The 17,950-nt window shown below is 37.8% G+C and overlaps 1 protein-coding gene across 1 annotated transcript in view; it reads left to right on the plus strand.

The window, feature by feature from the left end:
• Mcoln3 (mucolipin TRP cation channel 3) overlaps nucleotides 1-17,950 on the plus strand; it is a 28,027-nt gene that overhangs the window by 7,174 nt on the left and 2,903 nt on the right. Inside the window, exons 4-11 of the mRNA XM_047564390.1 lie at nucleotides 3,370-3,523; nucleotides 4,465-4,549; nucleotides 4,627-4,723; nucleotides 9,635-9,734; nucleotides 12,277-12,389; nucleotides 12,473-12,622; nucleotides 17,070-17,171; nucleotides 17,278-17,400. Of these exons, the coding sequence (XP_047420346.1) occupies nucleotides 3,370-3,523; nucleotides 4,465-4,549; nucleotides 4,627-4,723; nucleotides 9,635-9,734; nucleotides 12,277-12,389; nucleotides 12,473-12,622; nucleotides 17,070-17,171; nucleotides 17,278-17,400 (924 nt within the window). The remainder of the gene's footprint in view (nucleotides 1-3,369; nucleotides 3,524-4,464; nucleotides 4,550-4,626; nucleotides 4,724-9,634; nucleotides 9,735-12,276; nucleotides 12,390-12,472; nucleotides 12,623-17,069; nucleotides 17,172-17,277; nucleotides 17,401-17,950) is intronic.

Below are 17,950 nucleotides of genomic sequence, written 5' to 3' on the forward strand. Positions count from 1 at the left end.
AAAAGAAAGATTGTTTTTGATACTGATTATTATTATTTTTATTCTGAGTCTCTAATCAATTATTTTTTCTATAAACAGTACTTTTGCAAGATCCCACATTTCTTATTTTGTAAATTAAAGTGCTCTTGAAGTTGGTATTTCCAACCTGGAAACATTTCATAATTATTCCAACTCTTATTCAAAACATTATTTTAGTGAGAATGTGACTCTTCATTTTCTAGAGACAATCTATGCACTCTGTGATGGAAAATTGTTAGAATATGGCACTAAGACCTTTGGTTAGTATTGGAAGTAGAAAAATTAGTAATAGAAATAAGCTGCATAAATTGTTAAACAGAATTTTGTCCTACAATTTGTAGGGAGGAAATGGCATAATGCTTGAGAGACTCAGTTTTGAGATTTTTATTTTAAGTGTATTGAATTTTTCTAAAGTTACTCTGCACCAAATTGGTAGTTTGGGGGGTTTTTTTTGGGTGTGAATAGAGTCAAGAGATAGACAGCCCATTAAAATTCTTTATAAAACATCTTTACCTTTATTAATAGGCCAAAAATCAATATTCAAAATATAATATTTGGCATTCAGATCATGCTGCTTAACAGATCTCCATGTAAAAATTCAGATAGATTTTTTATTCTAGTTGCTTGGTCTATTCCTATTGCTATAATAAAATGCCTGAGACTGGATAATTTGTAGACAACAGAAATTCATTTCTTAACAGTTCTTACGATGGGAAATCTGAGACCAAGGCATCTGCAGGCTGTGTCCTCACACGGTGGAAGGGCTAAAGGGCCTACCTGTTCCTTCTTGCCCTTTTATAATGTTGTCAATCCCATTCATGAGGGCTCCTCCTTCATAATCATTTCCTAAAAGTCTCATGTCTTCGTGTTAATCATACTGTGGATTAAGTTTAATATAAGAATTTGGGAGGATCATAATACATTCAAACCACTGCACTAGTATGTAAATAAATAATACAAATCATGGTGATTTTCCTTGAGCAGACGAGTCCCAACTATCTTCTAAGCAACATTAGGTACTTTTAGCTGAGGATTAAAAATATCTTGATCAAATTTTTATGAACAAATAGGATTTTTGTGGTTAAGAGGTCAGTTACTCCACATGTGTCTATGGAGTTGGAAATAGGATAGATATTGAGACAGAGAGGGTCTTGTTTTCTGTAAGGACATGTCTTGACAATAGAGGTGATAATCAAAGGGAACTGACAGGTGAGAGTGCCACCTCGGTTACTGGAGGCATTTCTGTGACTATTTGTTCATGCTGAAGGGCTTAGTCCCCAGACGGCATTGAACTGGATACCACCAGCACTCATTCTGATCAAATATTGTAATTTTGATATTCACATTTTACTTATTACCTATGCTTCTATATTTGAGTGTCAAAGACTTAGTTATTTTGTTTTAATGCTATGTCCTGGTTTTCATTTTATTTCCTCAATCGTTTTTGGGTCACCTTCATTGATTCCTTTTCTTTCATCTGGACAATTCTTAAAGATTTATCTTTTTCCTGAAGAAATTCACCCTATTACCCAGCTTTGGCCAGTGCCAGGACAAGATGACTCCCAATCAGTTGCTCATGCTACTTCTTCTCTTCTTTTATTTTTTTTAGTGGTGCCGGGGATTGAACCCGAGGCCTTGTGAGTACAAGGCAAGCACTCTACCAACTGAGCTATATCCCCAGCCTGTCATGTGACTTCTTTCTGCTCCTCAGGTTGCTGGTCCACAGCAGCTTTGTGTTCTCGTCCACCTGCTCCTCAGACTGTTGCTTCTTTCTGGTCAGTTGCTTATGTGGAAAGGCCTCAAGTTCTTCTTGGAATCATTCATTCTTTTAACTCATACTGTACAAATTCCTGTGTCTGATTAGCCTCCCTTTTCCCCCACCCACCTGCCCTAACTTCTCTTGGTTATTTTCTAAAGAATTCACCTGGAATCCTGGAACTTATTGCATAATATTCCTCAGGACATAGATTTAAAGATAAATATGTATAGACTATCTCTATCTTTATCTATAAATACATCTGTATCTTCATAAACAGTGTGCAACAACACAGAATTTGATATTTTTATTCCCAAAAGAAGAGGTGTAAAACATGAGCTCAGATGTTCGTGAATGAGTTCACAAGACTCATTATAGGTGGTTGGATTTGGAGATCACAGAAGGGCCACAAACAAGCATTCTATAATCAGGAGCAATAGGTTTTAATTTCCTTTACTTTTGGTGCTACATCACTACTCAGCCTTCAATTTTGTTTGTATATTATCATCCAAAGGATGATCTGGGACCTTGCATCTGAGTAAAAGTCTCCTTCTCTCAAGGCAGAGCTGCAGAAGCCAGAAAGGACGGGTGTCCGGTCTGATTAAAGCCCCACAGAAGTCATAGCCATTTAAGTACCCTTTGCAATGTCTCCAGAAGTTCCCCAGGATACTGCCTTCCACCCATAGGATCACCTCACATCAAATACAATGGAGGAATCAAGTTAGATGAGGACTGAGAACTCAGCATAGAGTTGATTACATGGTACTCATTGGTGACCTTGTCAAGGTTCAGCTCAGAATGTATCTCATAGGTCCTTATTATCAATTATTTCCTTCACTTATCATAGTATGTTTCCCACGCATCTTTTATAGAATTATTGTTCTGTGTCCATCATACACAACTGTTATTTCCAAGAGAGATAGGTATTACAGCCTCATCTTCATATCGCCAATTGTGCCAAACGTATTGCTCACAGTAAGCTGTGGAAACATCTACAGAAATCCATCAAGTGTACATTGACAATTATTTCAAGATACCATAGGATTCTCATTTGTAAAAGTAATATTTTGTTTTATTTAGAGGACTCACTAAGGGAAACATTTCCACGAAAGTGATAAAACTGTATTATAAAGTTGAAATAGATTTTTTAAAGAAGGGTTTTAAATGGTTAGCCTGGAACAAGCATATTCCATCTTTCTTAGTTATAAACAGAACTTTGATCTTGTAGAAAAAAAAATCAAAGATAAACAACATGTCTACTTACACTGAATGTAACAATCAGTCCCTGGACACAGTTCTTTAAGGAAGGAAAGAACCTCAAAGATAGTGTGGTTTCAGACTTTAGTTTTGCAGATAAGGAATCAGAGTTCAGAAAATGTGTGACAAAGATGAGTCTTGAACCCAGAATTCTAGTTCAAGGGTGCTCTTTGCCCTTAGCCTCCAGGTGCTCAGCCGCAAGTCACTTACTCTGCACGTTGTGTCTACACCCTGAGGGGAGGTGGGAACCTGCTAGTTTCAGAGGTGGGGAGGGAGGGGCGTCATGGCTCATCTCTGCCCTGGCTGGCCTGCCACTTTCTATTTCTTTTTGGTTAAAGTACTTGCAGCTGCGCAACATTTCAGTTGGGAATCACGCTTACGAGAACAAGGGGACCAAGCAATCTGCTATGACAATCTGTCAGCATTTCTACAAGCAAGGAAACATCTATCCTGGAAATGACACCTTTGACATTGATCCCGAAATTGAAACAGGTGATGTTCTTCTATAAGCTTGAAGTTTAGTTCTTAACTCTTTTGCTTTGTACCTAAAATCAGTTATTTCGTCTCTGAAAACATTGATATGTTCTATTGATATGGTCACTACTAGGGCATAGTAAGAATTATACAGAAGTTACTGTGTCACCTTCTATTCTAAGCCTTTTACTACAACTCATGAATCCTCCCAGAAACCCGGATAAAGCAAGGTTTATTACCATCCCCATTTCATAGAAGGTTGAAATATGGCTCAGGGAGTTAAGAAATCTGCTCAGGATGGAGCTGGTAAGAGGCAGCACTGAAAGTTGGCCCAGGCTGTCTGTGCTGGGCCACTATACTGCACTACCTTTCATGCTCTATAAGTCAGGTAAATAGCTGAATAGGATGCCTACAACACATCATGTGCTTACAGACTCTTTAGGTACTGTATTAAGAGGGACAGTAAAAGACAATGGTAGCAACTAGTGAAAATTTTCTAAAATGCTGTCTTCTTTTATTAAAAAAAATTGCTTATGAAGGAAAAATTGTCAACACATAATATTTTTAAAAATAGACCCTTTAAACCATTTAGAAAATCTTAAGCATTGCATGTGCTTCAAATCCTATGCTTGGGATACAAAAAGGAATCAGGGAGGCATTCAGACTTAAGACAAGGAAGCAAGAGGGCATTCTATAGGACCCCTAAGGAAATGGAGTTGGAGTCTTCATCTCCCCACCAACCCAGAAAAGCTATAGTTACTCATGTCTTAAAAACATACAAGGCACTGTAACCAAGTATATTGATGGCTAGCTTCTGAAATCATAATTTGGAAAAATACCAGGCTCTATTCAAGTACATTGAATAAGTACATTGATCTTAAATGTACTATCCTTTCAAAATTCAGGTTCATTTGTATATTTTAGGCACTACATCATGTTTTTGGTTCTTTTTGTGGCAGAGTGTTTCCTTGTAGAGCCGGATGAGCCTTTTCATATTGGAACACCAGAAGAAAATAAACTTAACTTCACCTTGGACTTCCACAGGTGAGGGAAGCAGACAGGGGCATAATTGGTTTTTGTGTGTGTGCTTCCACTGAACCAAAGCCTCCTCTGTTTTCTAGACTGGTGACAGTGGAGCTTCAGTTTAAACTGAAAGCCATTAATCTGCAGACAGTTCGTCATCAGGAGCTCCCTGACTGCTATGACTTTACTCTGACTGTAAGTATGAGATGCACTGAATTTGGTTCTAATCTGGAGAAAAAAAATTGTTTTATCTAATTATATGCTTCACATACTTGTATTGAGGCAAGACCAAAATTACAGAATATTTCCACATGAACGTGCATGTGTGGGCCATGGATACAGCTAGTTCTATCTTGCTATAAATTATTTACTTGTTATCTGTAAGTTCCGTTATGGCAGGGACTGTCTTGTTCTCTACTGTCTCCAGTACCAAGAATGGTGTCTGGCTCAGAGCTGACATTCATACATGAAAGGAGCAGAGGAGTGTGGCTGTGTGTCAAGGGTTCCGTACCGAGTTTCCTCATCATGGAGGGTTCAGCCTTTGGGTTATTGCTCACAGTGACTTCTTCACATTGCCTCTGAGTGCTCTGAATGTCCCTCTCCCTTCAGCCTACCCCATTACTTCTACATTGTCTGCATTCCAGTTGCAGATGGAGCTGTAAAGCTCTCTAGAAAGCACAAGATGCTTTCATCTGAGTTTATCACCTCATAAGATCAGATCACTCACCTACTACTGTTTGGTCATAGCAGGAGAGCATTTGAAACAACTTAGCTTCATGTGATCCAGGTTTCTGTTACTTCAACGGTAGTTTTTATCAAAAGCTATGCTCCTCATACTCAGCTAATTTGTTGTGAAAAATCAAGTTTTCAGAGATTGAGGTTAAAAAAAAATCCAGCATCTAATATAATGTAATGATTATACAGAGCATTTAGCAAGAAAAAGCACTAAAACTGTAAGACTAGTTTGAATTAGGCTACACATTTTGACCCTAATATTATCAACAAGTTGTGAATTATCAGCATAACTTGATTTTTTTATTGTTTATTTTTACAGACTGCATTTTGATTCATTGTACACAAATGGGGATGTAGATTCACACCATTCGTGTAATCATACGGGTACATAGGGTAATGATGTCTGTCTCTTTCCACCATCTTTCATACCCCATTACTTGATTTCTTAGATTTCAGCTATCATCCACATCACTTCTCTTTATTCTTTCTCTCTTGAATTTGAGACATGACAATTTTCAGAAGTTTTCTAATTCTTCTACTTTCTTCGTGGAACTTTTTATGATTCCTCAGATAGAAATACATTCTACACACTGAACTCCTAGATGTTCTGTGGGTTTTCTGTTTTGTTTTAGTCCCCCTACCCCGCGCGCTTCTTGGATTTTATGTGGGTTTAACACCTTCTCCTTTTTAGGATTTTTCTCAGTGTTTATCATCAATTCTGCTGGTAGAAAGCCCTTTGAAGGCAGGAACCATTTTGATAATCTTGTGATCCCTCAGCAAAAATAGCAGGTGATAGAAATATTTGTCGAACAAATAAATGAAATATGTGTGAAATATTGGGCCCTTTTCAGTGGCCCAATTCATGGGTATCGGCAAACTGACTTGTTAGCCACAGGCAGATTCATTTTATTTTCAACATTATTTTTGGATCATCCCAACCTATGCCTCTGTATGGTGGATTTAGCATTGTACCTCATAGAACTGCAGTAGAGCTTGTGTCCTATGAGTTGATTTAATAATAAAAACTTTTAATGAACCTGCATTCTTGGAAGGAAACATGGACTGGGCAGCATATACCTGATACAAAATGTAGGGGTGTTGGAGCCAGGTAAGCCTAATTTCAGCTCACCAGTTAGTAGCTATGTAACTTTAGGCAAATTACTTAGGTAGTTTGTACCTTAGTTTTCTCATCTATAAAACAAAATTAATATCTACCCACCTGACGAGGTTGTCATCAAAATATGAGATAATGTATGTAAAGGACTTACTTAAGTATTTGGTATATACTAGAGATTGGATTCATTCAACCACTGATCTTGGTTTTCTGTGTGTTTGTTGTTGCTTTGGTTTTTCGTGGTATTGGGGTTCCAACCCAGGGCTTTGTGCATGTGAGGTGAAGCACTCTACCATTAAGCTATATCCCTGACCTTCCACAGCTATTTTTAAACCTTTGTGTGGGTGCCCAGTTAGATTTATAATGAAAAAAATAGTGCATTTTCATTCATGCGTAGTAGTTTAATAATTTGTGCATCATGTACTTTGAAGATCTTTATTAGAGGCATAAATATTAGGATTTTTATGTTCTCTTGAAGAATTAGTTCTTTCATCATTATGAAATAGTGGTTTTTAACCCTGATAACATTCTTTACTCAGCTTTCTTTTGATTAGTGTTAACATACTAAATCTTTTTCATCTTTTTAATATTAGTCTACTGTCCTTTTATTTAAAATGAATTTCTTGTTAGGCAGTATAAAATTGGGTCTTTCTTTTTTATCCAGTCTCACAATCTGTTTTTATTAGGGTGCTTAGAACATTTAATTTTTTCATGATTATTAATATGGTTTCCCTTTTTTTCTGCCCTCATTTCGAGTAAGTATTTTTTATTATTTCATTTCTAATTTTAGCTATATCTCTTTGATGTATTATTTTGGGGGGGTATAGTCTACATCTCTAAAATCTACTTTCAAGTGGTGTTACATCACTGCATGTATAGTATTAGAACCTTACAATTGTACTTCCATGTCTCCCATCTTAGTTTTTATGTTATTGTTGTCACACAATTTCTTTCTTTTTTTTTTAAATAAAAGCCTAATGGTTATACATAGTAGTTGCGTTTATCCTGACAAACTCATTCAACAATTTATTTCTATATGTGTTTTGAAACTATAAAGCTCTCTAGAAAGCACAAGATTGTCAGATCACTCACCTGCTACTGTTTGGTTATACATTATTATTATTTTTATTTAAATAGTCAATTGTTTTTCAAAATGATTTAAATGATAAAAAAGTATCTTTATATTTTCTTATGTATTTACCATTCCCAGTATGCTCTGTTCTTGTTTGTAGAGCAGGTTTGCATCTGGTATGATTTTCCTTCTGATAAAGGGCTTCCCTTAACATTTCTTACAGTGCAGATCAGCTAATGATGAATTCTTTCAGCTGTACATCTGAAGAAGTATTTTGACTTTATTTTTTAAAGATAGTTTTACTGGGTATAGAATTCTAGGTTGACTGGTCCCTCCCCTCCATGGTACTTTAAAGATGTTGCTCTTCTGTCTTATATTCTTTCTGATAAGAAATTTGCTGTCATCTTTATCTTTGTTTCTCTGACTTGGGTATGTTTCCGCCTGACTGTATTTAACATTGTTTCTTTATTTTTGATTTTAAGCAATTTGGTTGTGGAATGCCGTGGTGTTATTTTCTTCATGTTTCCTATGTTTGAGATTCATTGAGCATCTTTTGTTTGTCATTTGTAGTTTTCATTGCATTTGATATTTATTCATCATGATTTCTTCCCATATTTTTTCTGTCACTTTCTCCTCACCTTTCAGAGAGTCCAATTACATTTATATTTGGTCACTCAAAATTGTCTCATAATTTGCTAATGTTCTACTTATTTGCTTAATGTTTTAGTATTTATTCTCTGTGTTTTTCATTTTGGATGGTGTTTACTTCCGCGTTTTCAAATTTACTAATTTTTTTCCTGTGCTAACGAATCTTTTCTAATCCTATCCAATATATATATATTTTTTTGTGTGTGAGGCATTCAGTTTCTTCTGAACCTTATTGAGATGTGCTTGACATGAAATCATGGTTTACTCATTCCAGATATTTAACAAGCACCTACTATTCACAAGATCCCTGTTTTTTAAACAAAACATTTTCTCTCTGACTCTGCCACATAATATTGAGCAAGCATCTTTGTTATGTGAGGTTGTGCTGGGTCCTCTAGCCACTATGAGGGGCAGTCACTAACAGTGCTCTCAGTTACTTGCCGAGGGTAGAAGCTTGCAATTCATCGTGAGAAACAGTGACTAAATACTAAACCCGTTTGAAATCTCATATCTGAACTGAATCTGATTGCCCCACATGAAGAAACTTCAATAAAATTAATCAAATTACAGACTTTTTTTTTTTTTTTTGGTACCAGGGATTGAACTCAGGGTTCCTCAACCACTGAGCCACATCCCCAGCCCTATTCTGTATTTTATTTAGAAACAGGGTCTCACTGAGTTGCTTAGCAAATCACTTTTGCTGAGGCTGGCTTTGAACTTTCTTGGATTCTCCTGCCTCAGCCTCTGGAGCCCAGCCGCTGGGATTACAGGCATGTTTACAAAGCTTCTTCTGGACTTGAAAGAGAGAGAAGGGGGAAGGGGAGGTGGGGGGGGACAGGGCTGGGCAAGGATTGATTTTCTTGCCTTGACTTCCCTGTCCCTGCATGGGCAAAGGGAGGCAGCTAGAAGGGGAAGACAGCATGAGGCCTGTGGGAGGCACTCCAGCATATCTTTGCCTTGCTTGTTGCCCTGTGTCTTACTGGTTATCCCAGAAGCAAGACATGGCTGTTGACTTTCTGTCACAAGCCCTTTATAATGTATGTGAAGCTGGAGTAACCACAAAATCTAGGCCCAGAATGAAAATTTTGAATCTCCACCTGAAATGTGTCAGGACCAAATGAGTTTCTGTGTTAGTAAAACTTGCAGGAACACTGAAAATCTACCTCCAGCTGAGGCCCTGCTGGAAATTTGGGCAAAAGCATAGCTGCACCAACTCTTGCCATATCAAGAAGGCATCTGAAGGTACTTCCAATGGGTAGAAAGGAGAGGTACTCTTATTACATAAGATGTGCAGGATTGGAATGCTGTCCTAGAAATATATGGTTTTGGAGACTAAACGTTCTCTACAGAAGACTCATCCAATCTTCTTAACTCACAGAGAAATAAAGAAAACTTCCCAAGGTTGAATAGAGGTAGCAACGGGTTGGAGATGGGAATCTGGGTCTCCTGTACCAAAAGAATTGCTTCTCGATCAAAACATAGTGGTATCTTAGTTCAAAAACTGTACATGTCTTTGACCTTTTTCATGTCTTCACAGATAACATTTGACAACAAAGCTCATAGTGGAAGAATTAAGATAAGTTTAGATAATGACATTTCCATCCAGGAGTGTAAAGACTGGCATGTATCTGGATCAAGTAAGTGATGAGCTCCACTTATTTTCAGAATGCTAACTAAAAAATGTAAAGTGGTTATTAAATTGCTGCTCAAAGGATGTGTGGAACACAAAATGAAATGTTCCCAAGTCCCTAATTCTCTGCAGCATCAGTGTATTGTAGGTATCTGATATTTCAGGTAACATGTAAGTTATTAGTATTGAAATGACTCCTTCCATTCTCCACATGTCCTTGCTTGCCTACTCCTTACAAGAACGTACTCAGAGACCCCACTGAAACCTACATGTATCAAACCAATATTTATTGAATGCATATTTCCATCTTCATTTTTTTTCCTTTTAATATTTTTAAATATCTTTGAGAGAGGCAGAATCTTTATGTTTACAGAGAAAGAAACCAAGGCTCAGAAGTCACGCTTAGTGTCTATGGTCATGCAGCCAGGAAGAAGTCAGGTATGATTTCACCCTGAAGCATCTCACATATTATAATTGTCTTCCATCCAGGTTAAAAAGTAGACTAAAGGTGAAAAGGGTCTATTCTTAGAATTTAGGTCTACACTGAATAATGTCAAGAATTTTCAAGCTGAACTGGAGAAAATTGCCTAGAAAGAATTTATCTGCCCATTTTATGGATAGATAATCTATCCATTAGATTTTAGATCCAAAATAGACCTATCCATTTTATCTATCCCTCTTCAGTAACAACAGAGTGCTTAATAATTAGGTAAGGGGTTCTTGGATACTAGTGAGAAAAGAGATCATCTCAAGTATCTGGCAAGCTGTTGTTTCCCCAGCTGCACACAGACAGTAGAGGCCTAGGAATCAATAGTAATCCTTGCTCAGACTGTATCTGGATCATCACTGTTTTAGGGATTCCTACTGATTGCTTTTCCAAGTTCAAAAGTAAGAATGAGTAAATCATTTTATTTACTTGTATGAGTAAATAATACAAGTAAATAAAATGAAATTTCCGCATTGCAGTATTTTTTTGCACTTATAGGCAACTTCGAATATATGAGGCTCTTGAATCACAAAGTTTATTTCAATTACAAATTTGTTTATTTGAAAGACAAGCCTGTTCTGTCATCTGTAAACACCATAATGCTTTCTCTGCAAACTTTTTATAATAGGGAAAATGAGAGAATATGATGGTACTTGACACGGGGCTTTCTCTCAAATGTTCGTTTCTTGGTTTTGAAGTTTTTCTAAAGTAGATTTAGACATTCCTGTAGCCCTCAGATGCCCCTTGGCAAATATAAGTAGGATGCTTCATTACAGAGTTAGTCTTAAATACTTTATCTTTGTATCGGTATAGAACAGTCTAACTGGCTAGAAATAAGCTCTATATCAGACCTGAGACCTTGTGCGTCTCTCTCCATTGACTGTACCCATGTAGCCAGGTTTTAAACTTTTTCTTTTGTGATTCTAGGGACTGAATCCAGGGCCTTGTACATGTTAGGCAACCACTGAGCTACCTTCCCAGCCCTTTTTATTTTTTCAAGACAGAGTCTTGCTAAGATAAGAGGCTGACCTTGAACTTGTGATCCTCCTGCCTCAGTCTCCCGAGTACCTGGGATTACAGCCCTGTGTCACCATGCCCAGTGACTTTGTACTTTCAGTTCTCCAAAAACTCTGAGTGGGTAACCCTTTCTTGTCACTGAAGTATTAGCTAAAACCAGTTGCCTCGTAGGCGAGACCTTCTCCACTATGCAATATACACAGAACTCCTCCCTACTCTCCCACACCAACCTCCCCGCACACTGCAGTGGTTCTCAAACTTTAGCATCACCTGGAGGACATGCAGACCCAGAGAGTTTCTGATGTACATTTCTAACAAGTCCTCTAGGAATGCTAAGAACTAATAATATAGAGTGACAGTTGCAGGAAACAGGCTACAGAGGCTTAAACCCTGACTCTGCTACTTATTGGCCATGTCACCTTGGGCGAATTATTTAACTTCTATGCTTCTGTTTTCTCACCTGAAAAATGGGGTGAATCATACACACCTCATTGGGGCTGCTGTGAGGCTCAAATAAGTTCATGCATATAAAGTACTTGGAGCTCTGTGAAGAAATGTGCTCATTACATATCAGTTATTATGATTTATTTTGATTATACCACTGACTTCTATTGGAAAGTATTTTGTTCGTGTACTTATTTACTTCTTGACTCACTGCAGTAGAATAGAAACTCCAGAAGATCAGAAATCTTGTCTATCTTTGTCTGTTATTTTATCCCAACCTCTAGAAAATGGCAAGTGAATAGTGGGTACTTAAGGAATATTTATACCCAGAAAATAAATGTTAATTGGCTGTGGGGGAAGGATAATTCTATTTAGAACAAAAGATCACAAGCTGATAATTAAAGGTCTTTGATTGATGGCGATGGCAATTTTCAAAAGAGGAACTTTCAACCTTTAAATGCTTGTTGGAAGAATGTGAGGTCTTCTTTGTTGTCTTTCTGGTAAGAAAGTTGGAATTTTCTAAATTTATTCTAAAAAAGAAGTAGATGTCACCATATTAATGTCTTGCACATACACACTACGTAATGCTCTTTGTTTCTAGTTCAGAAGAACACTCATTACATGATGATCTTTGACGCCGCTGTCATTCTGACTTGTCTGTCTTCATTACTCCTGTGCATCAGGTCCGTGGTTCAAGGACTCCAGCTTCAGCAGGTAGGGGCTGATGCTTTCTGGGAATGCAGATGACATTTTGATAGTCAGGGAAACTCACTGTGCCTCTCTTTTCTCCTCTAAAGGAATTTGTCAGTTTTTTCCTCTTCCATTATAAGAAGGAAGTTTCTATTTCTGATCAAATGGAATTTGTTAATGGATGGTACATTATGATTATCGTTAGTGACATACTGACAATCATTGGATCAATTCTGAAAATGGAAATTCAAGCGAAGGTAAATATTTTTCCTAATGATTAGTAACATTTCCATCATTTGTATCATATTTGGATTAATGATAATATATATTTGCAGAATGTGAAAATTTTATAATTCATTCATTTCTTTCCTTCTTTCTGCCAGGGATTGAACCCAGGGGTGGTTAACCACTGAGCCACATCTTCAGCCTTTTAGAAATATTTTATTTAGAGACAGGGTCTTGCTGAGTTGCTTAGAGTCTCACTAAATTGCTCAGGCTGGCTTTGAAATTTGATTCTCCTGCCTCAGCCTCTCCTGCCTCAGCCTCTCCAGCTGCTGAGATTACAGGTGTGCCCCACTAGGCTAAGCAATAATTTCTTCCAAACTTTATGTTGAGTAAAGTTGAAAATGATAACAGTAATTTTCTTTACTCAGGTCAAGAAGTCTCTTAGGCAGATAAATAATAATATAATTATATAATTATAATAATATAATCCATAAACCACTGCATCAAAATCACTAGATGCCCAGTAAAAATGCCCTGTTAGACCCTCTCAATCTGAACTCTTCCCGTTGGGCCTGTAAATTCTTAGACACAACAAAATTCATACACACACCAAGATAATAATGGTGAGAGTTTAAAAAATCTTATGAGAAATATAAAAATCTTCAACACAAAAAGAATGAGTTACAGGGGAGAGTAAGGTCAAGATACTATGGGATGGGTGCTTGCATTTGTTTCCTATCATTCAGAAAATACTCTCATTTACTTGCTTTTCCCATTGATGTGTTCCAAGATTATCCTTTTTAAGTTATGATTAACCTAACTCGGGAACAAATTTTTCCCCCAAACAAAAACCAAATTAAAAACTAATACTGTTCAAAATAATCTTGCTCCATCTTATACTTTGTAGTCTTAATACAACTAATTATGTCACATAGGGAGTCAATGATGAGCCTGGGCAGAGACTGCAAACACATGGCTCAGATCAAAGTGGAGCTTATTTCTCTCTTAGTAATAGTTAATGTGGGTATTCTAGGATGGCAAGTAGCTCAGCTCCCTGCTGTCACTCAAGGACCAAGTTCCTCCTGTTTTGTTTTCTTTTTTTTTTCTGTTTTTTTTTTTTTTTTTTTTTTTTTTTAAATAAGAAAGCAGAATATTGTAATATTATGAATATTGTAAAAATAGTGCAAGAGAACAAAACAGCTTTACTTTTGCTTTTGAGGTCTGTACATCCTTTTCCAGCTTCATGAATCAAAGGGGTAGGAGATGTGAGTAACTAGGTTTATTTATGTATTTTTGTAAAGAACTTGTATCTGTATTCCAATTAATTATTATTACATACTCTAATGTATTTCTTTGCTCATGGAGAAAGATATAGTCCTACAAGATAAGATGATAATCCTTTTTTTCTTGTCTTCTGTTTAACAAAGAGCAAAATAATATAGACTGAAAATCAGAGATGGGTTTCCTGCTGAATAGATTGTGTCAATAAAGCAGAGAAATTTTAAAACGACATTTGATAGGCCCAGGACATTTCAGAAAATGTATTTTTTAAAAATGAATTTTTGAACAAATGAACTATGGGAAACCAGGAGAAAATCATGGTATAAGCCATGGCCTTTATTTGGAACAGTTCCCTTAGAAAAATTCATATTCAGATCCTGGGCCAAGGACCCATTTTCTAAATGTGCTGAACCCTAAGATGCTTGTATTGATTTCTGATTGATCATCGATTATAGGAATGCAGAAATGGCCCTAAGGGCTCAACCTGACTACATGATCTATACCAGGTCACCTCACAAATGGGTGGTGGCTGGGAAGTGAAACTATTCCCAAATATATATACACCAAGTAATGGTGGAAAGTCTCCCCTGTTCTATAGCCTTGGTTCAAGAGTGGTAGACCTCATTTCTTTTCAAATCTTTTTTTTTTAATTTATTTATTTTTAAATTTTTTACAGACTACATTTTGATTCATTGTACACAAATGGGGTAACTGTTTCCACAGTTATACATGATGTAGATTCATACCATTTGTGTAATCATACATGTACATAGGGTAATGATGTCTGTCTCATTCCACCATTTTTCATACTCCCCTCATTTCCCTCTACATAATCCAAAGTTCCTCCATTCTTCTCTCACTCCCCCCACCCCCCAACCCCATTATATATATATCATTCTCCACTTATCAGGGAAAACATTCGGCCTTTGGTTTTGGGGGATTGGCTTGTTTTGCTTAGCATGACATTCTCCAATTCCATCCATTTATTTGCAAATGTCATACTATTTTCTTCTTTATGGCTTCTTTATGTGCTGAGGAAGTAGATAACGGGTTTAGATTGACACTGTGCAGCTGCCATCATACGTGACTGGAGTATATGTCATTTACCCTCAGGAACCAAAAAAAAAAGGAAAAGAAAAAGGAGTGATAGATTTGCAGCATGTTTTTATTTTTACCAAATTCAGTGATCATTAATCTTCATGAGCCCTATGGGTGTCCAATAAACTTTCTCCATTTTCTGGACTGTTCACTCCTCCTTCAGATGATCATTTCTTCTCTTCTGAAACCTCTAACACCCTCACTCTCAGCTGATGACCAACCTTTTTATTTCATAAGACCAAGAGGAAAAAAAAAATAAAAACAGCAACAGAACTTTGGCAAACTCCCACATCACTTTATCTACCTATAAGCCTAAGTACCCATACCTTCTGTTTTTTTTTTTTTTTTCTCTTTTACTGTGAATAGTTCAGACTAGTATCTCGGCCCAATCCCTCCACTTGCCTACCAGGTGCCATTTCCAATCACTTAATCATCGTCATAGGTCCAGCTAATCTTCCTTCTCTCTGAATCATCAATTTCCCTCTCCCTCCCAGCTAGTCATTCCATAGCATGTTTCTCCTTTCAGAGAGATAAAAATCTCAGCTTTATTTCTCTATCCAGCTTCTGCCCCATTTCTCTGCTCCCCTTTTTATAGCAAAGGTCCTCAAAAAAGTAGTTATCTCATTGCTTGTGATTCTGTTCCTCCCCCACCCCCCCTTTTTTTCCCTTTGGGTACCCGGGATTGAACTCAGAGGCACTCGACCACTGAGCTACATCCCCAGCCCTATTCTGTATTTTATTTAGAGACAGGATCTCACTGAATTGCTTAGTGCCTCGCTTTTGCTGAGGCTGGCTTTGAACTCTGTATCCTCCTGCCTCAGCCTCCCAAGCCACTGGGATTACAGGTGTGCACCATTGTACCTGGCTGTTTTCCCTTTTATCTGTTCTGATCAGGCTGCCCTACCACTCCATGGAGTGTTTCTTCCAGTAATCTCCCACATTGCTAAATCCATGAATCAATTATTTATCCCCATCTTGACCTATCAGCAGCTTTTAACACTGTGTAGCATTCTCTTCGTTGGCACTTTTTCACAATGCTGTCACTTACCTGAACTTGGACTTCCTTGGTTTTTCTCCTGAACTTGGACTTTCCCTTGCTAGTTCCCCTTCATCTTGCCAACCTTCAAGGTGTAGTGCTTGTGCACTTTCTCTTTTCTGCCACTGCCTTGGTAATATCATCTAGTATCTATTAGCTAATGTTCCCAAATGTATATCTGCACCTTGGAATTCTCTGGATTCCAGACCTGAGAATCCAAATGTGTATGCAACCTCTCCACATAGATATCTATTTGTCCTCCCAAATTTAACTTCCCTGAAGCAGAACTAGAATCCCTACTTCCACTATCCAAACCTGCTTCTTCCATGGCCTTTCCAATTCCAGTTAATGTCAACCCTCTTCAGTTGCTCAAGCCAAAAACCATAGATTCATCAAGAATTCCTCTCTTTTACTAATTTCCCCTCTCACATGTAACCCAAGAGGAAACCATATTGTTCTACCTTTAAAAATCACCTCATTCCTACCACTATTCCCAGTCTGTTCTCAGTCATCACCAGCTCTTACCGGTTATTTCACTAGCACCCCCGATCCCTCCTCTAACAATCTGCTCTCAGTTGTAGCAGACATTTGACTATGAGGTCCCACACTATCCTTACTTTGTGTCTCCATATTCTACCAGTTGATCCCTTTCTCACCAGGCTCCCTCCTGCCTCAGGAACTTGTACTTGTTGGTGCCTCTGCCTGGAAAGTTTCTCCCCAAGATTTTTGCTTGACCTGCTTTCTCATTCCTTTCAGATATTTGCTCATGTGCTACCTTTTCATTGAGATCATCCCTGGTCACTCTATTTCAAATTATGAACCTGTACCCATTCCTTATCCCCTCCCTGGCTTTTCTTCTCAGCCTTTACCACCAGCTATCTCTCTGAACACCCACCTCCCCCCACCCGTCCCCACTAGAATGTCAGCCCCAGGAGGGCAGGGAATCGTGTGTGTTTGTTCACTGCTCTATCCTGAGCACCTGGACAGTGCCTGGCTCTGAGCTACCTGATATATCTGGCCCAGATGACTTTGCTGTTTAACTATTTTTTTTTCCCACTCCATAGAGTCTAACAAGTTATGATGTCTGTAGCATATTTCTTGGAACTTCTACCATGCTTGTGTGGCTTGGAGTCATCCGGTACCTCGGTTTCTTCCAGAAGTACAATGTAAGGAAGTGCATGACTTGCTGTGCTCCTGGCATTTGTTTCACAGTTATTGCTCTGCTTTGGACCAAGGACAAGGGGATTCTAATGACCTCTCTCACTTTCCCAGCTCCTTATTCTGACCCTTCAGGCAGCGCTGCCCAATGTCATCAGGTTTTGCTGCTGTGCAGCTATGATTTATTTAGGCTATTGCTTCTGTGGATGGATTGTGCTGGGCCCTTACCATGACAAGGTACTGATAAACCACACTTTTCCTGTTGTTGTTACCAAGCTCTTAGAGTAGAACCAATGGCTTGCTTATCCTTTTTAAAGGAACTTCTTTTATTTTGTGATTCAGCCTTAAAATGTGGAGGATAGTATATCTGTTGCCATATTTATAAACTAGAACAGTGTGACCAACTTGAAAGAATCATTGATTTGCTCAACTACTCCAAATTCTGTTTGGAATATGTCAATTATTAAGTTCTTTCTACTACCAGCAAAGTTTGGTCAATTTGATTTATCAGTATATATCAGAGCAGGACATGGCCTAAGCCTTGTCAAAATGTGACTTTATTAAAAAACAAAGTTGTATATTGAGAAGCTGGTAGCAATATTTGAAAACTTTGTTAGCAGGGGTGTAGTCTCGAAAATGATATTTTATCTTAAATGGAATAAGCTTTTAAATGAGACATATGCGTGTGTCTGATTGGGACTCAGGCATCTCTGCAGAAGCATTTCCAGGGTCTCTTTCTATGAAGGTAAAGAGGAAGGGGAAGGCTTATCTCAGAAAGTCCCACAGG

The sequence above is a fragment of the Sciurus carolinensis genome, chromosome 1 (assembly GCF_902686445.1).
Source record: "Sciurus carolinensis chromosome 1, mSciCar1.2, whole genome shotgun sequence".
NCBI classification, from domain to species: Eukaryota; Metazoa; Chordata; class Mammalia; order Rodentia; family Sciuridae; genus Sciurus; species Sciurus carolinensis.